Here is a 26,005-nt window from a genome sequence, read left to right on the forward strand (position 1 = left end):
TAGTGCAGGGGTACTCAAATACAAGTCTTAGGTCTTTTAAAATCTTTTTTATTGTTCTTTTATTGTTAGATTTCTTACTTGATTTGTCCTTTTCTTTTCAGCTCAACAGTCATCTGTGAAGCACTTTGAACTGCACTAACCTGTATGAAAAGTGCTATACATTGATTGATTAAAGTTCTGTCACCTTTTTTAGTGTCACAGACCCAGAAATGAGCAACTGATACTTATATCCTAAAAATTTGAGAACTGTGTACACAAAATACTTTTCTGTCTTCATGGGAGAAATGACTCCCAGGCTAAGTCTTGGGCACAAAAGTTGTGATGGCCAACCTGAACCACAAATCTATGTTAGTTTCTGAGTTTGCTGTGGTAAATGTTTTTCACAACACTCCTAGAGCTGATTCTTCTAACAGTAATTTGACGTGACGACTTCAGTTTAAGTTGTGTGTTTCTTGCTTTTGAGCCATGGTAACAAAATTGCTGTCAGTGTGAACATTAAGAAAATGAGTGTCATGCTTTCCCTTGGTAAAATGAACCTGTATTTCTACTTGTGCCTGTGTTTTTACAGTCAAACGTTATGTTCATTAACATTCTCACTTACTCTGACTAGTCATCCCTGCCATCTGCTGTCACCTCCCCAAACACAAGCAATGTTCCCCACCTAAAGTTTGCATCTCATTTGGTCTCCCAATGCACAACAAATACAAATACATATACAGAAACAACACATTTAACACCCATATCTGAGAGCTTTTAGGAGGGATGTTTAATATTAATATTATATTAATGTAATATCAATTATTGTTCATTGAACTTTAAATTATTACTTTTAATTATTATTACTTTAAAATTCAATTGAAAATGAATGTAATCACTCATGTGCTGGTGTAGTCTGTGTCCTGTGACTTCCATTCACAGAGATGATTTACCTGAAGCTGCGTGCACATTGTTGGCCCCGCCCTCAGGTATATCAGGTGAATGTAGGTGCAGTCAATGCTTTATAGGCTCGCTCAATCTGAGAGAGTTCATTTGCAATTATCATCATGGAAGAAGACAAAGAAATACTCAAGTAAGTCCACACAGATTATTATCAAATAAATGCATATATATTTATTTATTTTCTACTAATAGAAGTTAACTTTCAGCTATTACAGAAAACTATTTATTATAGTAGAACTAGTGCAGAAATAATGAGATATTAGAAAGTATTTTTTTCATATTTTTGTATTTTTTCATATTTTTCTGCAATGACAGATTAGTAAATTGTTTAAGTAAATAATGTGAAAAGATTGTTTATATGATCCGTTGTTCCTATTTATCATTCATAAGCAGTGTATAGACATATAATAAATAATTGATAACACATCATAAAAATAGTTATAAGCAGATCTAATGACAAATATGTTCAACGATTTATAAATTATTATATAAATTATTCAAATTTGAAGAACTATGTTGTGTTATATAATCATTTATAATAGGTTTACCAGCACTCAGTTATGGACATTTCATAGGTGGAGTGTCCATGACTGGATACATCAGTAAACACCTAAAAAGACCTTATATCTTCTTACAACTGCATTATACTGTTATAAACATGAATTAAATGTTATTAAAAATCTTTTTTTAGAACATTTTTTCTGCTGCTGTTACAGTTTACAAATAATGTTTTGCTATCAAAATTTCATTCTTACTCTTTTAATGAATGAATAAATGATTGATCCCTCTATTTACCACATCATGTATCATTATTATTTTGATTTATTATTCATAACTACATTTGAGTGTTATACTTTTATTGTATTATTTTATTGTAATTTCATCTATCAGCTTCCTAACTTGTTACTTTTATACATATCTCAGAAAATGACCCGTTGGTGTCTTTCTTTAGGAGGCCGTGGGACACCTGTCGAGAGGTTCCCATCATTGAAGATGAGCAAACGCCCTGGAAACTAATCAAACTACTAAAGATCATCTGTCTTTTTTTAGTTGCCCTGATTGTGTTTGGATTGGCCGTATGTAGCAAGGTTGGTTATTTTGTATACATTTTATACATTACATTATTAATATAAATATGACTAGAGCTAGACACTGTAGAAATTACCCTTATATTTCATATTTGCATAAAGTCTCTGCTTCATAGACAGAAATGAATCGCTTAATTAGTTACAAGGTAGATTTTCACATTAAATTCTTGCAGCCTACGTTTTGGTACATCCCTGTTATCAACTTTAGATTACACATTTACTTTTGGTGTAATAACTTAAGTTAGGGGCTCAGTCGATGTCTGTGGAGCAGCTGCTGATTTCACATTGCCCTCACTCTGCAGTATTGATTAACTGATTCATTGTTGTTTTTTTGTTTTTTTTTGTTCGCTCCAGACTTCTTTCCTCCTCCTCATCACCTTTGCCAATGAAGGAACACAGACGATCCCAGCAGAGCAGAAACCTGTCGCTCTCCTGTGTATCGGCTGCTCTATCATCGCTTCCAGTGTCTTTCTGTTTCTCAAAAGCATCTGGAAGGCATGTTACAAAACATCAAAGCTGCCATGGAAAAGCACTGCTGCCCTCGTAAGACGACTCAACATCTCTGACCTTTATCTCATCTTTGACTGATGCCTAAAACATATCCTGGCAGGTAGTGTGGTCCTTTTTTTAAATTTGCTGTTTTTCTTCTCCTCCTTCTTCAGGTTCTGTTCTTCGAGTTCGTGGTGTCTGGAGGTGCAGCAATTCTCACCATCGTGGCGATGCCGCACTTGGACATTGTGACCAATGTGACGATCCTGAACGGTGTAGCTGTCCTCTCTGCGCTCCTACAGGTGGTCGCTCAGTGTACTGCCAAGGAAAGGAACCGCTTCCTGCTTCCCTCCATCGCTGCCTTCATCCTCATCTTGATCGGTTATGTCCTGTTCCTCACTTTATACATCATGAAAGATCCTACTGATATCAAGATGATCATTTGGGTGGGTCTGGCTGTTGGGGGGGCCTTCTTGGTGTCTTTCAACTGGTGGGAGAACTACTTCAGATTGATTGGCGAGAACAGCAGCTCCGTCTTCCTCAAGATCCTCTCCGAAGACATGAGGAGAGCCCAGAACATCCTGCACATCCTCTCCAGCCTGCTCAGGATTGTGGTGACCGGTTGCGTGCTGGGAGCCTACGTCCCTCTGTACAAAATGGACTGGGAGGTGGTGAAATCCATCCCGAGCCGTGAGACAAGGATTATAGCCATCACCGTTGGGGTCCAGCTGATCTCTTCAGCTCTCTGCCACTGGTTCGCTGTTGCAGCCTGCAAGATGCACGCCCTGCGACGATGCTTCATCCTGCCTCTCTACCTGGCCTCTCTGGCTGTTATGGCTCTGCTCTCATCCCTGTCATTGTTTACTATCAGGAATACAGAATAAGCCTGAATGGGACTGAAAGCATCAACTTCACAAGCTACTGCAATGTGGTTGTTGATGGAAGAAACCAAGACCTGAACGGCAGCGTGTTCTCAGAACTGGTTTTGGATGTTACACACACTCTGTGCTTCCTGGACATGTCCAAAGTAACTGACATTGGCATGCTGACAGGTAATGAACAGCTGTGTGGTAAAAGCTACGATAAAATTCAGTACTAATTATACACACAGACATAAATACATAATACATTCATAAAGGAAGCTACTATAGAGCACCACACCCTAACCTACATACTTGCACAGTCACAGTGCTGTGCTGTGTGTAGGATCCATTGCTTTGAAGAAGAAAAATCTAGCCTCAACAATCTTCCACCATGATGTATTTTTGCTTTTAAATTCGTTGCATGCAGATTTTATTGTAATGTAGTGCTGCATTTTTCTCTGAACTCAAAAACTTCATCATAAGCTAGAGATAAAGGTACTAGTATCCAAAGTTGGTCTTTTCATCCAGTGTTTTTATTCATTTTCCCTCAGGTTCAGCAGTCGCCTGGTGGCTTGGGCTTGTGTTGGCCACTCTCCACCTGTGGTACCTCAATTTGTATCGTATCCAGAGAACCCAAGACCTGTTCGTCAGGCGGTTGTATGAAGGAGCCTTTATTGAGCAGTCCCTGCTACTCAACACCCGGTTCGACATACAGACCAGAAACAGGAAGAAGAAGTAAGTGTGTGTGATGCTAGTGTAGTCTTCCATTCTGTTCCATTGGTTCGTCAAGGTGTGCTTGGACTTGGGTTTAAAGTTAAGCTTGAGATCAGGTGTGGATATCTGTCTCATCCAAACAAAAAGTATGTTTCTCAAGTTTGCAAATATTTGTCATATCAAGTTCCAGGGCGTTTGATACGGCGATGGTGTATCTGTGTGCGACCATGTGGCATGAGACCTACGATGAAATGATGAATATCATCATCTCAATATTCAGGTGAGTTTTGCAGATATGGTCTATAATTAAATCATCTTTCCAATCCTCTGACTCTCTCTCTGTGGGCCTCACGTGGGCCACATGCTTGTTTTCTTCTGGCCTAGTGTACACCTGGATCCACTGTCCCAATCTGGCCCATATACAGCATGATCGCCAGATGCTAATTCCACATCTGGACAAATTCTGGTACACACACAGAAAATCTTGTGGCTGTCAGACATTAGTGCAGGATAATAGCCAGAATCTGCCCTGATGTGGAAATATATGGGCCAGAGTTGGGCCGAGGACCCAGGCCTATCCTTGTAGTCTTACTTTATCACAGTGTATTTCCTCACAGTCCCTCTTTGTCTTTCTCTGATCCCCACAGACTGGACAGGTACAGACCAAGGACTGAAGAGTCAAAGAGCCAAGATTTCACCTTCGAAGCCCATATCTACTTTGATGATGCGTTCGAAGGCGCTGGTGGGGGTCAGGAGCGTCACCTCAACGAATATTCGAAGAACCTTGTGGAAATCATCAAAGAAGTCTATAGGTAAGAACCATTGATCAGAGATGGTCTACAGTCACAGAACACAAATTGCTATTAAAGTGTTTTCTCACTTCCTGTCATCAGCATCTTCACAAACATCGATGGTAAGCTCTTCAAAAGGCAGCAGCAGATCCCCGATCAGAAGGTGATCAGGACACCGTATGGAGGTCGTCTTGTCATCACCATGCCTCACGGGAACAACATCACGGTGCACTACAAGGACAAAGAGCTCATCCGCCACAAGAAAAGATGGTCTCAGGTAGGAAAATAACAAACTGTAGACTCCAGAAGTTAGAATTTCACCTTCGTGTACCATTTACAGTCATTTCATACAAGACTTGAACTAATGCATTGTGAGAAATACTAGTTTTGTTCATTTTTTATTTTGCAGGTCATGTACCTTTACTATCTCCTGGGCTGGAAACTCATGACCAAATATTATGCTCGCTGGCAGAAATGCAGGGAAGAGAAGGACCTGAAAGACGAGATCGAGGTGAGATAAGAGAAACATTTTTTTTTTTATGATCTTGAACATGCATGCCCCCAATTTCTCAATGAAATATGAAAGACTACTATAGCAAGTATGTAAAAACAGAACAAACTGTTTGTGTTCCTTCAGAAAGAGAAGCACAACACCTACATCCTGGCTTTGGATGGCGACACAGACTTCCAGCCGCCTGCTGTGATGCTGCTCATTGATCGTCTGAGAAATTACCCACGTGTCGGGGCAGCGTGTGGCAGGATTCACCCCACTGGATCAGGTGGGCACAATGTAGAAAAAGAAAAAAAAAACAGTAGAGAAGAGGGACAATTTAGCGAGTCGTGTCGAGGTTTACAATACCTCTGTGTTTCCATTACAGGTCCTGCAGTGTGGTTCCAGAAGTTTGAGTACGCTGTTAGTCACTGGCTGCAGAAGACAGCGGAGCACGTGTTTGGCTCCGTGCTGTGCAGCCCCGGCTGCTTCAGTCTGTTCAGAGCAAAGGCGCTGATGGACGACAACGTGATGAGGAGATACTCCACTAAATCCATGGAGGCAAGCCACTACATCCAGTATGACCAAGGTAACAGATGTTGGTATAACTTCCTGTCTCTTACTTCGTCTTGATACCCTCCACAATTGTTTTTCTCCTGCAGTGGCGTCCAAAAGTCTGAGACCACTTTCCCATTCACTTTCAAATACATTTCCTGTTCCATGCAGGTGAGGACCGCTGGCTCTGCACTCTGCTGCTGAAGCAGGGATGGAGAGTGGAATACAACGCCGCATCTGATGCCTACACCAACGCACCTGAAGACTTCAAAGAACTCTACAATCAGGTGAGAGTTGCAGCTAATCAGATGGCAATTAAAAAAATCCACAAAGATTTGACAAAATTATTTAGCCATCAAGTCATGCTAATAGTGATCTGCCATGTCTAGCGTCGGCGATGGGGACCATCCACAATGGCCAACGTTGTGGATCTATTGGGCTCCACCAGCATGATCTCCAAGAGGAACCCATCCATGTCGAAACCCTTCATGTTCTACCAGCTGTTCGCCATGATCTCCGCCATTCTGGCGCCAGCTACCATCTGCCTTTTGGTTGCTGGTAGGTGTTATTTTTGAGCTTGAGGACATAATTTGTCCTCAAGCTCTGCTGTAAATATAAAATGCAATATAAGCTGTTTATTCAAAGCAAAAAACAACGTGTGTTTTCCCCTTCTGTTGTGCCCTCCAGGTAGTTTGGCCTTCATCCTTAAAATTCATGCTGCTGTTGCTCTGGTCCTAGCCGTGATACCACCATCCATCTACCTGATCATTTGCTTCAAGGTCAAGGCAGACATTCAGATCACTATTGCAGCAGTCATGAGTATCATATATGCCTTCCTCATGTTGGTGGTGACGATGTCCATTATAGGTACGTTATGTTCCAGCAGGTATCACTTTATCACATGCAGCTTTAAGCTGCTTAAATCCTTAAAAAACTCACCTTCACCCATTTATCTTTCAGGCTCAATGGTGAAGGACAAAACCATCCTGACACCCAGCAGCATGTTTATCATCGTCATGGCCATGATTTATGTCATCACTGCTATCATGCATCCTCAGGAGTTCCCCCTAGTGTTCTACGGCTTTCTCTACATCCTCTGCATCCCCAGCGCCTACCTCCTGCTCACCATCTACTCCATGGTCAACATGAACAATGTGTCCTGGGGCACCAGGGAGACGAAACCTGCTGCCGGGGCTCCAACAGCTGCAGCGACGAACTCGCAAACAACAGCACAGAAAGGTAGATGGGAGACTTTATTGCTATAGAGCCCAACAGCACGACGCTAACCCAGTATGATTCTTTTTGCTGACTGAACTGAACTTGATTTTTACTCTTGCAGCCAAAAACTTCTTCCAGCAGTACTTCTCGTGTGTTAAATGTAAAAGATCCAGCCAGAGGTCTCAAGGACAACAGCTCACTGTTAACCAGGAGAACATGATCCCAGAGTCTGCAGAGCCTGAACCCCGAAACACAATTGTAGACGATGAAAGGATCACAGAGGAAGAGCAGGGGTAAGCTAAAAGTCAAACATTGACTGAAATGTGTCAGTCATACAAAGTGTGAGACAATGCTAATAAATTTTCTGTTTCAGGCTAGTGCCACCGGTTTTTGATGCTTCTACCCAATGTAAGTCCTTAAAAAATTATCTTTTTTTTTTTTTTTTGATAAAAATTCCAACACACTTGCAATTGTGATGTTATCTAAAACCCTCCCGTCTTGCTCTTTTCTCCAGGTTGGGTCACAGAACTACAGGAGTTGTCCAGTGAGATGCCACTGCAGGAGGACTCACTCGACCAGGTGCGTGTGTCTTATTTTATCCGTTTTAATGATTAACTCTAAAGCCCATTTGAATCACCTCTGCCCATTCCTTAAAATGATGCTCACCATATACAGTATATATATACACTGTTGCTCATAAAGTTGGAATAAAATATTTTTTTCCTTTTTCCATGAAATGATTGTGACAATGTGATTTATTTCATTTCACCTGGGCAACTGGGACACATAATATAATCATTGCACCTGGTCAAAAGTGATTACTGATGCATTTGAACAGGAATAAACAGAGGATTGTGTCTGAAAACAAACTTATTCCAACTTTATGGGCAACAGCATATATATATATATATATATATATATATACATACATGAAAACCCTTGCAGACATGGGCGAATGATGACATTTACAACAACATTAAACCTTAAGAGTGATGGTAAAGGTGAACACAGAGCTAGTTTCCTGCCCTAGAGAAAATACTTAATTGTAAGGTTTCCTGTGTTTCTCTGCAGGAGGAGCATCACTTCTGGGAAGAGCTTCAGGAGAAGTACCTGAAACCTCTGCCCGATGACAAACAGAGACAGAAAAAGGTCGCCAGTGACCTGAGGGAGCTGAGAAACAAGGTAGGTTCGGGGGAACTGAACTGTGGTACATGTCTAACGGGAAACCACTGTGCAGTTGATCTGAAAGTAATCTTATCTTTCTCTTGACCAACAGATCAACTTTGCCTTCTTCATCTTGAATGCCCTGTGGCTGGTGGCGACCTTCACCCTCCAGATCTTCGAGGCCACCTTCTCCATCAGGATCCCAAAGGTCGACTTCAACCTCGAGGAAACCGGAGAAGACGTTCAAATCGATCCCATTGCCTTCATGTTCATCCTGGGGTTTGCCACATCGGTCGTGATCCAGTTCTTTGGCATGCTGTACCACAGGTAACCACTTTCGTCATACACCTTGTTTTTTTCTCCGCAGTGTTGTGATGCTCATGACGTTCACACATGCTGACTAACTAAAAACTTTTGTGTTTACCCAGAATCTACACCCTGATCCATTATGTAGCCTTTCTGGACACCGTACCCCGGGAGCGAAAATATGATGCAGACGCATATAAGATAGGAAAAAAGGTATTTACAACTATTTTGATTGTTACTTCTAATACTAATCTACTAACCAAAGTATTACAGACACCATTTTAACATAATCCTTTTTGTCCCCTTGGTTCTTCTACAAATATCTGAGGAGGGCACATTGTTGCTGAAACATTATCGATATAATAAGTTATTATAGTTATTGTAAATGGCTCCTGCCCTCTTTGAAAGTTATTTCTCTGCTGTCTAACCTATGGGTTGAAAAGCAATGAAACATGTGTTAGTAGGTGTTGAAATTCCTAAGTACGATGTGTCCTTCTTAGAAATGATTTTAATGTGCAGAAAGAATAATGTGCAGAGTTTATGTCACTGTAATTAGTGTTATGCAAGTTACTCAAGACAGAGGAGAACACTAAATTGGTCTGCAAATATTTTTCCTCAATTACTGAAACAAGTGGAAACCCAATGTACTTGCATTCCCAACCACACCCTCCTCCTAACATTGTGTAGTTACCCGCCAGAAGTGATCCAGGCATGGTGGCATTCATGTACACTGATGTTCATTTTAACTCCTCCCAGGCTGATATCGACCCCAGGTCCGACTCCAATATGCCCCCCAACTCCAACTTACACTCTGAGTTCAACTCCAGCACCAGTTCCTTCTCCCATGACGACTTTGACCTTGAGGACAGTGAAGATGAGTTTGCCTTAAGCTTTAACAGTCAAGATGAAGGGACGATGGTGTGAACACACACTCTCTGCATACCCAAAACCTTTTAGCACTTTGAAATCTCCAAAGCATGTGAGAGGTCACTAAAAATCTCTTTATTATGTGTATTATTTGTGTAATGTTTACATCTATTCAAGTGCAATTTATTTATAAAAACTTGCCACAAAGTGCTTTGCAGAAAGCACATTTACAGTGACACACACGATTAATTTAAAAACAATTCAGGGACAGAGCAAGAGTGAACCAATCTGTAAAAAAATTGATTGAGTGTGTGCATATGTGTGGTGTGTGCAAATGAAGCAACCAGACAACATCATATCAGTAAATGTAACATTGTGAATGCTATTTATGAAGGATCTGTTATGTTATGTTTCACTGTATGTTGCACTGTAATGTGAAGAGGAACAAATGAAGTTTAGAAACAGTAACAGACTGTGAAGAGTAATGACACTGTTCTGCCCTTACTGTCAATCGCTTGTAATCATGATAGAAATATAATTATCAGAGTAGTTTTTAAAATTTCTTGGATAAACATGTAAGTTTAAAACCAAATATGTAAAGTGTTGGCTGCCTTAACTGCAGAGAGTTGTTCTCCGATAGGGAAAGCGCTGGTGATCAGAGGAGGCATATGCCTTTTATTGTTTGTATTTATTTTAGAATGAATGAGACAAAAGTCTAATTAACCAAGGTAAAATTGTTTCTATGCTGCGTAATTTTACCTTTTTAAAGCAATAATGAGCGCTGCCTGTTTCGTTGTATGTTCTCTAAAAAATACCAGATGAATAAAATATTTTTGCGATATCTTAGCTGTTTTTTGTTCTAAATGCTGTAAGAAAAAAAACTGTACAGTAGTAAATGTGTTTTTTATATTTAAGAGGAAAGAAAGAATGTGTCAGCACCTTTTAGTGTTTTATCGGATCATCTAAGAGTTGACACCCTCTCATTCTATCTTCCTCGTGTGTGAGACTACGCCTCGTAATAGGTGTGTAGTCAAAGAACAAGCAGCTCATACATTGTAATTAAAAAATATTTTCATGCACACACTCATCTGTACTTCTTTGAGAATGTTTTGACATTTTAAATGTGACTGATGTGAATTAAAAACAGATTAGACATTAGATTACTTAATGCTTCATTATTTCGTAACTTGGCATTTACAGTTATATATTGACCTGAGAATTGACCAGCTTCAGTATTAAGTACCTCCTGATAAAACATCTAATCTGATACTTATTTTATAAAATAAGTATAATAACATTGAATGACATGGCTGCTGGACCTATCAGCCGCCTTTAATTCAGTGAACCACCACATCGTGCTATCTGTACTCTCCGACACGGGCATCTCGGGCAAAGTACTTTCTTCTCTGATATATCCACATTGGCCATAAGTCTCTCTGGATAAAAATGTCTTACCTTAGTGTTTTATCACTTGGACTTGGTCTCTTCACCCACAAATGACTAAGAGAGTAAGAAGTGACTTTTTCTGTTGTGTGTGCTAAACTGATCTTAAATGCTTTGCACAGACAGAATCGGGCTAATCAGACGTAGAGTTTTCAAACAAAGATTGAGACCAGCACAGACCAAAACACACCTAAAGGCCCAAGTATCCCGAAACTTTTTTCACAAGCCAAGAAACGCTCAGCGTGATGAGTAAATATCACTTATAAAAATGTATGGATTGCTGGCTGCTTAATTTTGTTCTGTGGTTCTGTGCGGTTTTATTGCTTAAAACAGCAGAAAAAGAGGCAAGTGATTTTTCTTTGTTGCCAGGATCAAGAATTTGATCAGTTTTTCACACATATAAAGAAAATTCTCTTGCATATTACAGCTTCCATAATCGTCTGATACGGATACGAATGATCAGTTGGTTTCAGGACTAGATCAATCTTTGCCAGTGTAAATGGTTCAGACATCCTTCTCTTTCCAACAACTCCTCGCCAATTCAGATTGTAAGAACAAAACACTTGAAGCAATTTTTCTTTGATGTGTTATTTAATGAGTCTTTCTGTTGGTATTTAAGCAGGAGGATCAAGTTCAAAGGACAAACACAAACCCAGTAAATGATGCACACAATGAGTTAATTTGTCTGAGTCACGTAAATACAGAACCAGATTTGTTTTATCAGATTGGTTTAATCACTTATCAGAAGATCTGCCTGCACAGAAAAACTGGTTTGTTAGAAAGGCATAACTAGCTGGGGTCAGTTTGTTACTTAAAATACAACAGGTCACACAAGGATATAAACATAGGCACATAAACAATACACCAAAACACACCCAAAGCAACGCCTGCGCTTCCAAAATATCTGATTTTATAAAACCACAGGTTGAGTAATACTCTGCATGATGTGTAAATGTGACAGATAAAAATTTGTAGCTTTAAACGGCTGGCCGATTTAATTTGTTCTGTCTTAGTTTTTTTTTAGGACACAAATGTTCAGAAATTGATCAGCTGATACTGAGCCAAGAAAAACAATTTGTGAATCAGGGCAGATCCCACTAATTACATTAGACAATAAACTGACAGTGGCTATAAATAGGGAGAAAATCTACATCACAATGCCTCCTGTTTATATGATGCAGTTCCCGCAGGTGAGACATCTCAGGCCCTAGAAGACTGTCGAGTACCACACAACATTGGAGCTCCATTAGGAAGAATTATGTAGCAGGTCCTGTAGTGAGAGGCGAGAATGAGGATTTGTGGTTTTAAGAGCCAAAAACCATCTCAGTGTAATTTTACATCTCCCCTCTCAGGCTTCTCTCTTCAGCTCTAGTAACAACAGGTCGCAGATAATAGATAAAATATGTTTTATATTGTATTATATAATGATAATATATAAAATATATATAAAATATATTATCAGGTAAAACATTCAGAGAACCAAATCCTGCCAGGACAGTGGGTCCAGGTGGGCGGGGCTTGAGGCTCGAATGCTAATGTTGTGCTGTGTTTGTCTGAGGTGTAAATAAACTGCTATGTAACAACCTAAGCTTATTATGTCAGTGTTGTGTTTACACTTTGTGGCGCAACTTCCTAACGACCAAATGTTTCAATTAATCGAGGTGCTTCCATGACAGTGTTAGGTAACTGACTTTGCTTTTAGTGCTGCGATCTGCACTATAGATCTGAAGGGTTGTCAATGTATAGCTAGAAGTGACATCCATTAACAACAGTGAAAAAGTAATGGAGGGAACTATTAACACACCCTGCAGAAATAATTGGATATGGCATGAACATGCCACAGATGATACTTCTAACCGAAGAGAACAAATGTCTTTAATCATTTGTCTGTCAGCAGAAGGACTGCACTCATATGTGCTCCTGCATTTAAATCACCTTTGTCTGAAAGGTGGTGTTTAATTGTCCTCACCTCGCCCTCAGTGCTAAAAGCTTCTTGAGTTAATCAGACAATTGCAGAGAGCTTAGATTGTTATGTACACATTTTTCAAATCTCCTTATTGCCATACAGCTAGAGGCCGCTCCTCCCCCGAGGATGAGTCGGTATCACCTCTGATATGCGTCATACATAAACAGGCAGGCAAACAGGCAGAACAACAGCAAATCTTACGTTCGCAATTACGTTTGATTGCATGTGTGTGCATATTCACAGTCTCATGCCTCAAGCCCCTCCCACCTAGACTCACCGTCCTGGCAGGATTTGATTTTTTACCAGATTGAGAGCAGCCTGCAGGATACACTCTGGAGCTCCTGAAAGCTGAAGGACCTGTCAATATTTGAACGTCTGCAATTTGTGTGATACCATTAAAAGAGCCAGAACGGCTAATTAATTTACCTTGTTGTGAGACTGTTTAATCACTGTTTCTACGTTCAAGAGTAAATTGCCCTGACTGATCTGATATCTTGAGACTTTAGACTTGGACTTGAGCTGGACTTACATAAAGCAAGTCAAAGTACAAACGTATCTGTTAATTATAATAGTTTTTACAAACTGGTTGTCTTTTATGCATATATTGGACCAAGAATTATATATATAAAAAACTCAATATCTTAAATAATGAGAAGTAGTGTATAGATCAGTCAAGAATAAACAACTTTTTGACTTGCAATGTTAATAAGAAGACTTATAACTTCACCTTAATCTGTCCTGAAAGATGGGTGTGTGTTCAGTAAAGGTTAGGTCAGGGGTCGGGGTTGTGCATGTAGCAGTCAAGATGAGGAGAAGTGTGTTTTGAGGGTGTGGGATGCTGCAGAGGCACAAGGTGAAATGATTGTGGCTGCCCCTTTAATTAAGGGTCATTAACTGTAATGAAAACTCAATGTAATCAACTCAATGAATCACAAAAGGCTTAAGGGTTAATTGTCTTATGAAGTGATACAACACCTGCGTTTTGTCTAAGCTCATTTGAGGTGGCTGACCAGCTTAGTGGTTTGGCAGCCTCGTGAGGCTTTTCAGTGATACCATGATAGATCCATTGTCACTATATGTGAAGTGCTGACAGATGTTATGTTTGCATTAGTCACAAAGTACAAACTTGGCTCCTAGAGATTTAACATTTCTAAAACCACCAGTGTGGTGAAACTGTTTGTCTGAGAGATTCATATGATTTTGTCATTTTGAACGTTCCCTACTCAATGCAGCTCTTGCTACGTTTGCTCATATTATCACAAAAGAGACAACGTTTGGTTCCACTGCTGAATATTGAAACTGGAAAGGTGCATTAAGAAAGTTGAAATTTGATGACAATGTAACTGGTAACCGGTGCAGAGCTGCAGGAATGCAGATATTATGTGAATATTTTACTAATAGCTTATGTTCAGTATGAAAGTAATGGAAAATAATAATAATAATAATAATTAAATTTCCTTCAAAACAGATTTGCTTTTGCAAATTAGAATAGAATAGAATAAATCTTTATTGTCATTGTTAAAAAACAACAACAGTCAGGTTAGCAAGCTCTTCATCAATGTGCAGAAGAAGCAGCATAAAAAGAAACAGAAAACAAGGTTGTGTATAAAGTTTATATACTGTAAATGTAATTCCTGGGAGACAGGGCCGGTGGTTCAGGTTTTCAAAGACATCGTGTGACTGGGTGTGTCAGCCTTGTGCATGTGTGAACGTAATGTAAGTGTTTCCAGGAATGTGTAGCAGTGTTCAAAAAATGATTATTTCTCTGATGTGCTGATGCTGCTCTCTAGTGGATCATAGATGTTTTTGTACATAAAAGCTTGTATGAAAATACAATTCAGCTCCATACTTCGTTGTGTGTGAATTTTATTTGGGCAGAAGTGTTTGCCTGGATCATTTGTCTAAGTTTTTTTTTCCATCTGTATAAACAACCCCTGAGAAAAAATCACCAAGAATCATTATTATTATTATTTTTATTACTATTTTTATTATTTTTTTTTTTTTTTTACAAATTTTTCGTCAGAATTATTCAGTGTTTGCTTTTTTTTAAATACTGATTTGAGCCAAAAGAGGGTGAAGTGCACCACTACCTCAGTCTAAATTGGACTAAAAGCCTTCATGTTAGGGGATTTTCGATTTCTCCATCCACTAAACACAAGGTACATATAATGTGTGCAAAAAAACTAAACGATTAACAATTCATAGAGTAAAAGATCAATTGATTACATCCACTAGAGAGCAGCATCAGCACGTCAGAGAAATAACATCAGGCGAACACTGTTGCACACTTGTTTGCACCGATGCTCTACCACACCTTCCATACAAACAAACTGAAGGGGCCTCAGGTCATTCATTTTGGATTAATGATTTAATCAGTTTCAACCTTGCAGAGTTTTATGAGTCACTGCCGTCTGAATCAAAACCAGTTCTAGAAAAAGATCACTGCAAAAACTGTGTGTCAAAGGATTGAAGATTTTACTGTTTGTTTAGCTAAATACTGTAGAAGTGAAACACATCTCTAATACATTTTATCTACATAGAAATAAAAATCACAGCTAAATCCTCTGTTTCCCCCTTACCAATTAATTTAATTTATAAATCAAGTATATACAGAAAAGGTTAGCTACTACTAAACTACTTCAATGATTAAAATTTCAGAATGATTTCAGTGTATATATTATTATTATTATTATCATTGTTTATTTATTTCTTTTTTCACACAACCTAAGTTGATCTTTGTCATCTTTCTGTTTTCCAGTTGTTTTTTTTTTATTAGTTTCTGTTCTGTAAATCCAGTCACATTTTAGCTTTCTTCCCCATGTCTCTACAGTTTTACTCTGGCTTCTCCTGTGATGTCCTCTACACTACATCCAGCACCGATGAACAAGCGAAGTTTAAAAAAAAGTGTTAAACCGTGTTTTAAAAGAAACCGAAATCTAAAATACTTTGCTCTGCAGTCGCTTCCTGCAAGACACTGCAGCGGGTCTCAGGGGAATGCTGAGAATGCTGACGTCTGAAACCGTCCTCCCTCCACACAACTGTCAGAATACTGCAGTCCAACAATCACACCCAGCAACAGGCAGGTGACAAGTGAGGAAGACGGCAGGTTAGAGCTTCTCCCTGAGGCTCTCTTTTTCATTTGTGATGCAACTATTTTCAGGTGAACAAACAAGTACAACACCACGAGGAGAACCTGTCTGAAAACATGTGGCGTCAACATTGTATTTAAATTATATTGCATCTTCCTCTCTGTGACAGCTGCCTTTGAATGTTCAGAACAGCTATGAGCACTTTTGCCTTTAAACGTTGACAGATGTTACTTCATAGTTTGTGTTAAGTTCTCTGAGACCTTGACTCCCTGGACTGACGGAGAAGAAGGTTCCAAGGCACTAAGGCCTGAGCTGTTCTTAAAGAAAGTACAGGTTTATACATGTAACAGCTCTTAACACTTGAATCCTCTTCTAGGGATGTTAAAAAGTTTTTTTTACTATTTGTAGTTTTGTCATATTAACTTATTGCACCAATCTCCCAGTTTCAAAATTCTTACTTGAAGGTGTTGAGATCAGGGATGAATCGGTGTGATGTCTCCCTTACTGAATATAATATTTAATCCTCCAGGTACAAAGTACACAGGTACAATACCACAGTGTAAAACCACAACACAAAAGGTAGGCATCCAAAACTTTACTTAAGTAAAAGTATAAAAGTTTTAGCAGGAAAAGGAAAGTGCACATTATGCAGAATGATTTCAGAATAATGTATATTATATTATTGGATTATAATTATTGATGCATTGATGGGCATTATCACTTGTTGCAGTTGTAAACGTGGAGCTAATTTTAATTACACTATACTATGCATTGCTGTGTAGCAGTATATTTCAGGTAAACACAGAGAAACCAAATCCTGCAAGGTTGGATGGTGGGTCCAGGTGGGCGGGGCTTGGGGTGTGGCTGAGAGCGGTGACTGCTTTGTTGTGACATCACAAAGTTCCAGAAGTCCTGACGGCTGGTTTTAAGCCTCAGTTTCTGAATACAGGCTGTGAACATTTCTCTGTGGACTGAGGCTTTGATACTTTCACAGTATTAATATAGAACCTAGACCTGATCTATAATCAAACAACACATGGAAGTCTACATTTACACTATATGGGACCTTTTATAATCGGAATCTGCAAAGTAACTAGTAACTACTAAGCTATCAAATAAATGTAGTGGAGTACAATTATTACACCTGAACTGTAGAGAGTACTTTCCACCACTGTGAACAGTACAGGTACATAGCAAGGATATCACAGTCCTTACCATATGCAGAGTTAAACCATGGTAACTGTCTATTACTCTTTGTCTTCTCTTTCTCTCAGGTCATCACGTAATTATATGTTATTGTGCATTAGTAAAAAAGCCAGATTTAACATACCTTTTCTGCAGGCAGTAATGCAACAATATTAGTAATTTCATCCTGAAAGCAGCATCTTTTGCACCTTAATCACACTGGGAGAGGTGGGATGTTGTTATCCAGCCACCACAGATGCTCTGAGTTAGAAGGTAAAGACCTTGATCTGATTTGTATTCAATGCTGACGGCTGAATCACCACCTGTCTGTCCAGTAACAACAATACAGATAATTTGGTATAATGATATCTTGGAATGTTCTGAATGTTTGACAGCAGCAGCCCATCACAATGACGAGGAAAGTTTTACGAAGCTGCTTGTTAAAGGGGTGGCTGGCTGGATGGGTGGGGATGTGGGGTGGGGGGGTTACACAATACCAGGTGTTTTTGGTATTTATGGGGGAGGTTTATGGATGCTATTAAAAAAAATATATATATAAAATGTATAAAAAATGGATATATATATTATATATATAGTGTGTGTATATATATATATATATATATATACACACACGAATATATATATATATACATATACACGTATATAATGTGTATATATATGTATATATATATATATATATATGTATAAAACCAAAAGAGGAGTCTTAAATAAGATCCACGAGTAACTTTTCTTAAAAGAAACTTAAAAAAAAAAGAAATACAACCTCACTATGTGTCTTCACTTAACATTTAAAAAACATCAAGACAGTACTCCTCCTTAACAAGGAAATTCTGACTGTTCACATCAGTAATTGAAACTATGTGGTTGAGATCCTAGGTAGTTAACAAGCACAAATACCAGTTTCACACTGTTGAGACATGAATTAACAGGTTGGCAAAGCGTCTGTAACTTCTCAGTCCCCAACAGCGTTGTGTATGAACGAGCTAAATGAGCAGTGAATGTTCACAGTGTAAGGCACCAAGACGCTGTTTGCCAACCTCCAAAAAACAAGTCAGAATGTCAGTTACATCGGTAACAAATTTTAAGCGTAACATTGAGAAGCATCTGACCAGCCTTTTGTGATAGCTGCGAGTGAATGAAGATCACAAGAAAACATTAAGAAAAGGTCAGACCATGAACCAACAGCCGCAAAATTCCTCCACCATAGTCAAACCCACAGCATATACACATAAAACACATGCTTAAATTAGAGGCACACAGCTGCCACCAACGTCATTATATGTTGACACTTGGTTGAAGGTAGGTTTTTACGTCAGGTACCAGGATTCAATGTCAGGACAACGTCTAATACCAACGTTACTCTGACGTGTGACACCATCTTGATACACAACGTCTGCTAAACGTCACAATGTCAATTTGACAAAATTATGTTTTGACGTCACCACAATTTTCATTTCCAACCAAAATTAAACATCTGTGCGACCTTTGAGCTGTTAGAGTCCAACACCTATCTGACATTACACTGACGCCCGGTGTCTGCTGGGAACGGGCCGCCTCAGCAGCGACACACACATCAAAACACTACAACAAGGGTTCGATACATTAGGTCAGCGTCGGCTGCAGCTGGAACAAGACACTATGTGTACTTTAATGTTTTGATTTAGGTGCAGAACACCATGACTGGTGGGTTATTCTTTCTATTCAAATTTCATTATGAAGCACTGACATTTGAAATAAGCCATTAAATGAGTTATAATTATGAATGATTACTGAACATTAACTGGCATTATTTTTGACCTGCAATTCCTGTTCATGATTCACTGAGTACATACCTTCTCAATGTTTTTTTTTTTCCATTGTTTCCACTTCCTGGTTATTATTCTTTACGAAAGAAACAATACATATCAGTGTGACACAATATTAGAAAAATCTATTACATCTGTTTAACAAAAGCCTGAAGTACCTGTATCTTTGCCATCCATCATGTTTTAAAATGATAAAGTGCGTACATATATGGGTGTGTTGTTCTTTCTACTCTGCTCGTGTATTCTTGGAACAGATAATAGCTGCATTATAAAATGATGAGTTACAGTAGGAGCATGTTACTATTTATGTAGCACCTTTCTAGACTCATTGCATTTACATGTGTTCGTTCCCAGAATTTAGGGCTCCTGTCTGTTCCCAGTGTTAAAAAGACATCTGCTGGCTGCAGAGCCTTTTCCTATCGGGCCCCTCTGCTCTGGAACAACCTCCCTGCTGATATCAGACTGTCTGATTCTGTTCAGACTTTCAAATCTAAACTTAAAAAGGTAATTTTATGCCTTAACTTTCAGTTAGCTTCCTATTCTTTTACAAACTTAGGCTTTGTACCTGTTGCCATCCTAACACGGGCGGATGGGCCTCAGTCTCAATAAACCAGTAAACTCAGTGCAGTATTGTCCAGGTTGTCCTGCCGACGAGATCACTGTAAACTTTCTGAATATCACTGCATCATTCTAACCGTTTGTTTTCTCCCTCAAGCACATGAAGCGCCCAGGCTGTGTGCCTCTCTCTCTCCCCCTTCTCCTTCTCTATCTCCTCCCTGTTAGTCTCCACAGGTCCTCCCGCCTCCAGGGCTGCAGCTGTACAGTCTGGACTGCAAACCACCTACTACCCCCATGATCCTGTCTAACACCTGCTGCTAAACCTGCTAAAATTTACTATAATTAACAATTATTATTATTAATGTTATTAGCGATCATTATTATTTTTATCAGTAGGAGCACTACAGTTTCCACTACATTACTATCGCTGTTACTGCTGCTGCTGTCACTATTATTAATATTGCTATCATTGCACGTTCTTGTTCTTTTCCTCTGTGCTCTCTCTCTCTCTCTCCCTCCCAACCCAACCGGTTGAGGCAGATGGCCGCCTACCCTGAGTTCAGTTCCGTTCGAGGTTTCTGCCTCTTGAAAGAAAGACTTTCCTTGCCACTGTCGCCTAGCGCTGCTCTTGGTGGGAATTGTTGGGTCTCTGTAAATATTATTATAAAGAGAAGGTCTAGACCTGCTCTATTTAGAAAAGTGCCTTGAGATAACATATGTTGTGAATTGGTGCTATACAAAAAAAAGTTGACTTGACTTGACACGACACGTGGCATTCAAATCTGGACTCTGTCTGCATTGTGATCGGGTCTGGTTTGGTTCAATAGACATGGTCCCATCCCAGGTTACGTGTAGCATCTTGAAAAGTTGGTTGGTCTTTCTGACTGTGTGATAAATTGGTTCAAAAAAATCACAGGGAGAAAGTTTTATGTCAGTCTGGGAGATTGTGTGTCTGGGACTATTATTTTTCTCACTGCACTATACTGATGACACACAAGTGTAGATCTCTGGTGAACCAAATGATGCTGCAGCTATAAACTCCATTACCTCCTATCTTGTAGCAGTAAATAAATGGATAAACAATACTTTTTCAAAGTTAAATGAGGACAAAACTGAAATCCTACTTGTCGGGCCCCAAAACAAAAGGAGAAATGCTGTTTGATAATCTGGGGAACCTGACTCCCTAGATTAAATCTGAGGTTACAGGTCTTGGAGTTATCTTTGTCACAGTCCTGTGTTTTCAGTTTTTTCCATGTTTTCCCTTCTCCTGTTGTGGGTGTATGTGTCTGGAGCTGGGGCGGTGCCAGAGGTCAACTGGAATCAGCTGTACTACCATTGCAATCACTCACCTGCTCCTCATCTCATAATCAAGCCACCTACACTGCTGCAGGATAAAAGACCAGTTCATTCTTCCACTCATCGCCAGATCGTCCGTTAACCACCCGTGGTAAACCTCTGACTGCTGTCCGACTACTTTGTATACTTCTTTGTGCGTTTGGCTCTAACCTGTATTCTCCGGTCTCTAGTTCCTGCGTCCCGCTTTCTGGCTCCATTCTGCTCATCAACCAGCTCCGCTTCTACTACTCACCCACTGGAAACTCCACAGCCTGGATCCTCATCGACCCTCAGCCCCCCTTACTGGTTCTATCCACAATAAATTTGTTATTCTCATCATATTCAGTGTCCGGAGTCTGCATCTTGTGATCCTACATCTTGTGAACCTAACAGAACGATCTGGCCACGACAATGGACCCCGCAGACCAGGACACAGAGTCCACTCATTATCAGCGTGCTGTAGCACAACAGGGTGTGCTCTTAGGTCAACATGACAACAGCATTCGAGCATTGTATGAGTGTAACCAATCTCTCACTCGACAAGTGGCAGCTTTAACCTCTCAGCTTTCAACTTTCTTCTCCTCACAGTCTCCTGCCACTCCGCCTGCTCCGCCGGCTCCCCCCGAAACCCACAACCTGGATACCTCACCTCCACATGATGGATGTGCAACCTCTCTGGAGCCTTTTTCAGGTCAGCAAGGTCTGTGTCGAGGGTTTTTGTTCCAGTGTCAAACTGTTTTCAGGCTAAGACCTGTTTCCTTCTCAACTGACCTCTCGAAGATTCAGTACATTTTTGGCTTACTACGGGGTAGAGCATTGGCTTGGGCAGAGGCAAGATTCTCTCGAACGATTGGAGTTCAGTTCAGTGAGTTTTTGGAGGAATTCAAACTGGTTTTTGATCATCCAGATTATCAAGCTAATGCATCTTTTCGGCTCATGTCTCTCTCTCAAGGACAACGATCGGTCGCAGATTACGCCATCGAGTTTTGGACTTTGGCTGCGGAGGTTGATTGGACTGAGGAGGGTCTTAAAGCAGCATTCCTGAAGGGGTTGAGTGAGACTATGAAGGATGAATTAATAAGTCGTGATGAACCTGCTTCTTTGAACGCTCTTGTTTTCCCTTGCTAACCGCATAGATAACCGCCTGAAGTCTCGCCGCCATGAGCGGGTTACCTCATCCGCTTCCACCAGAACTCGGCCAGACTTTTCAGTTCCAGCTCAGGTGCCTACTAACCTGGCCCCGGTGGTCCCCTCTCCACCTCCAGCTGACGAACCCATGCAGTTGGGCCGTGCCAAGCTGTCTCTGGAAGAACGCAATAGTCGCATCAGCTCTGGCAAGTGCCTTTACTGTGGCAAGCCTGGTCATTTCATTTCCTCCTGTCCAACACGGCCAAAAGAGAGGGCTCACCAGTAAGCCTGGGGGTTCTGGTGGGCCATACTCAAACTGCATCCAGTAAAAGCCCCCGCTTTCAAGTTCCAGCTACTTTGAGCTATCAACTCCTGTCACTCCCTCTGCTGGCACTCATCGATTCCGGGGCAGAGGAGAATTTTTTGGATTTTCAAGTTGCTGAGCAGGCTGGCTACACTGCAGAGGCCCTGGAGGCTCCCCAGAACGCTTTAGCAGTGGATGGAAGGCTCCTCTCCCGGGTAACACACCGCACCATGCCTATTACACTCATCCTGTCTGGTAACCATAGGGAGACAATTCAATTCCACCTCATCGCTGCTCCCAACACTCCACTCATTTTGGGCCATCCTTGGCTAGTTAAACACAATCCACATATTGACTGGGCGCAGGGGAAAATTATTAGCTGGAGCCGAGCCTGTCATAAAACTTGCCTGCATTCTGCTCTTTCTCCAGCTAATGGTTCGCCGGGTCTGCCTCCTGTTCCCCCCGATCCTCCTGATCTGTCTGGTGTCCCTGAAATCTACCACAACCTCCATGAAGTTTTCAGTAAAAGTAAGGCTCTCTCACTTCCACCTCACAGACCCTATGACTGTGCCATAGACCTCATCCCCAGCTCCACGTTTCCATCCAGCCGTCTGTACAAATTGTCAAGACCAGAGCATGCAGCCATGGAGAACTATATTCGAGAATCACTTGCAGCAGGTATTATCAGGCCATCGTCCTCCCCTTTGGGAGCTGGTTTTTTCTTCGTGGAGAAGAAGGATACCTCTTTGCGGCCATGCATAGATTTCCGTGGGTTAAACAACATTACTGTAAAGAACAAATACCCACTTCCACTCATTGACTCTGCTTTTACCCCTCTTCAAGGTGCCACAGTTTTTACCAAACTGGACCTGCGCAACGCGTACCATTTGGTGCGTATACGGAAGGGCGATGAGTGGAAGACGTCATTCAACACACCCCTGGGGCATTTTGAATATTTAGTGATGCCTTTCGGGTTGACCAATGCCCCAGCTGTTTTCCAAGCACTTGTTAATGATGTGTTGAGAGACTTCCTTAATCAGTTTGTCTTTGTGTACATTGATGACATCCTGATCTTTTCCAGAAATCCCACAGAACACCAGGATCATGTTCGCCAAGTTCTACAGAGGCTCATGGAAAACAGACTCTTTGTGAAAGCAGAAAAATGTGAGTTTCACACACCCAAAGTCAACTTTCTTGGTTTTGTCATAGAGGCCGGGCAAGTCAAGACAGATCCAGAGAAGGTTAAGGCAGTAGCAGATTGGCCCATACCTACCACCCGCAAACAGCTACAAAGGTTCCTTGGCTTTGCCAACTTTTACCGGAGGTTCATAAGAAATTTCAGTCAAGTTGTGGCACCCTTAACCTGTCTCACCTCTCCATCTCACCAGTTTTCCTGGACTCCAGAAGCTGACTCCGACTTTGCCAAGCTTAAATCCCTGTTCATTTCTGCCCCTGTTCTGATTCAACCGGATTCCGCACAGCAATTTGTTGTGGAAGTGGATGCCTCAGAGGTTGGTGTTGGAGCAGTCCTGTCCCAGAGAAAGGGTCCCAAGTCCCGGCTTCATCCATGTGCCTTCTTTTCTCACCGTTTGTCCCCAGCAGAACGCAACTATGATGTGGGTAATCGGGAACTACTGGCGGTGAAGATGGCCTTGGAGGAGTGGAGGCACTTGCTGGAGGGTTCTATTCAACCCTTTTTGGTATGGACTGATCACAAGAATCTTGCCTATATTCAATCTGCTAAACGTCTTAACTCCCGTCAGGCTCGATGGGCTCTGTTTTTCAGCCGTTTCAATTTCACCCTCTCATTCCGACCCGGATCTAGGAACATCAAACCCGATGCACTCTCCCGCCAGTTTTGTGCAGAGGAGACAGTCCAGACCCCAGAAGCCATTTTTCCAGCCTCCCAAGTCATTGCTTCCCTTACCTGGGAGATCGAGTCCACAGTCAAGCAGGCCCAGCTCCAACATCCTGACCCAGGTGGTGGTTCCCCAGGTCGTCTGTTTGTCCCAGATTCTGTCAGGTCTCAAGTTCTCCAGTGGGTTCACACTTCCAAGTTTGCCTGTCATCCAGGGATGAATCGGACTCTGACCTTGGCCAAGCGTTTTTTTTGGTGGCCCACCATGGACCAGGATACGAGAGCTTTCATCCGTGCCTGTACTATCTGTGCCAGAGGGAAATCCACACATGCACCACCTGCTGGATTGCTCAGACCTCTCCCTATCCCTGGTCGCCCTTGGTCCCATATAGCCTTGGATTTTGTCACCGGACTGCCCCCCTCTCACAATAATACTGTCATTTTAACCATTGTTGATCGCTTTTCCAAAGCAGCTCACTTTGTTGCCATACCCAAGCTTCCCTCTGCCAAGGAGACAGCTGACCTCCTCACCACACATGTTGTCAGACTCCATGGAATCCCTCTGGACATTGTTTCAGACCGTGGGCCACAATTCATATCCCAGGTATGGCAGTCTTTTTGTAAAGGTTTGGGTGCAACTGTCAGTCTCTCCTCTGGTTTTCACCCGCAGACTAACGGCCAAACTGAAAGGGCGAATCAGGACCTAGAATCTGCTCTTCGTTGTGTGGTTGGCTCCAACTCCTCTACCTGGAGCTCTTTCTTACCCTGGATAGAGTACTCCCACAACTCCCTGGTGAGCTCTGCCACAGGGGTGTCTCCTTTTGAAGCTTCCCTCGGCTACCAGCCTCCTCTTTTTCCCTCCCAGGAAGAGGAGCTCTCGGTACCCTCCATCCAGCATCATTTACGCTGTTGTGAGTCGATCTGCAAGAAAACCAAAACAGCTCTGGAGGGGACTGCTGTAAGGAACAAACGTCTAGCTGATAAACGCCGCATCCCTGCCCCACAGTACTGTGAAGGTCAGTCAGTTTGGTTATCCTCAAGCAACATCCCTTTAAGAACTGACTCTAAGAAATTGTCTCTCCGCTTCCTGGGCCCCTTTCCCATTGTGAAAGTCATTAACCCCTCTGTTATCCGATTGAAGCTTCCCACCTCTATGCGTGTCCATCCCACCTTCCACATCTCCCAGTTAAAACCTGTTTTTGCCAGTGACCTTTGCCCTCCTGCCGAACCCCCACCACCCGCCCGGATCATCGATGACCACCCTGCTTATACTGTGCGTCGTCTCCTGGACGTCCGGCGACGGGGCAGGGGTCTGCAGTATTTGGTGGACTGGGAGGGTTATGGTCCTGAGGAACGCAGCTGGATCTCCAGCAAGCTCGTGCTGGATCGTACCTTGATGAGACAGTTTCACCATGACCATCCAGATAAGCCGGGTGGGTCGCCTGGAGGCTCCCGTTAAGGGGGAGGTACTGTCACAGTCCTGTGTTTTCTGTTTTTTCCATGTTTTCCCTTCTCCTGTTGTGGGTGTATGTGTCTGGAGCTGGGGCGGTGCCAGAGGTCAACTGGAATCAGCTGTACTACCATTGCAATCACTCACCTGCTCCTCATCTCATAATCAAGCCACCTACACTGCTGCAGGATAAAAGACCAGTTCATTCTTCCACTTGTGGCATGAGCAGGGTGGATGCTTGCACTCAGATGTCAAATATGTTTGAGAGATTTATATAGTTGCTCAACAACGCCACCCTGGGAATTGCACCCAGGGAAATTCAGTTCTAACTACTAGACACACAGGTTCGTTCTATTCAGGTGGCATGAGACGGGGTTCG

General features: G+C 41.5%; 2 protein-coding genes across 3 annotated transcripts in view; one reads left to right on the forward strand and one right to left on the reverse strand.

The window, feature by feature from the left end:
* LOC111661204 (major histocompatibility complex class I-related protein 1-like) overlaps nt 1-26,005 on the reverse strand; it is a 124,696-nt gene that overhangs the window by 25,226 nt on the left and 73,465 nt on the right. The gene's annotated exons all lie outside the window — the stretch shown is intronic.
* Nucleotides 1,009-10,642, forward strand: LOC111661195 (chitin synthase chs-2-like). The gene is given in 23 exon segments (XM_023414687.2): nt 1,009-1,069; nt 1,892-2,027; nt 2,382-2,570; nt 2,690-3,359; nt 3,362-3,568; nt 3,931-4,114; nt 4,278-4,373; nt 4,741-4,905; nt 4,987-5,161; nt 5,294-5,395; nt 5,522-5,663; nt 5,763-5,963; nt 6,101-6,216; nt 6,319-6,487; nt 6,617-6,796; nt 6,890-7,168; nt 7,269-7,440; nt 7,521-7,555; nt 7,662-7,726; nt 8,219-8,329; nt 8,424-8,638; nt 8,740-8,830; nt 9,374-10,642. Coding segments are annotated over 23 exon segments (3,894 nt in total). The 5' UTR covers nt 1,009-1,043; the 3' UTR covers nt 9,542-10,642.

The sequence above is a fragment of the Seriola lalandi genome, unplaced genomic scaffold (genome assembly GCF_002814215.2).
Source record: "Seriola lalandi dorsalis isolate HSWRI2012SDOR001 ecotype SW California unplaced genomic scaffold, Sedor1 jcf7180002054538, whole genome shotgun sequence".
Lineage (NCBI taxonomy): Eukaryota > Metazoa > Chordata > Actinopteri > Carangiformes > Carangidae > Seriola > Seriola lalandi.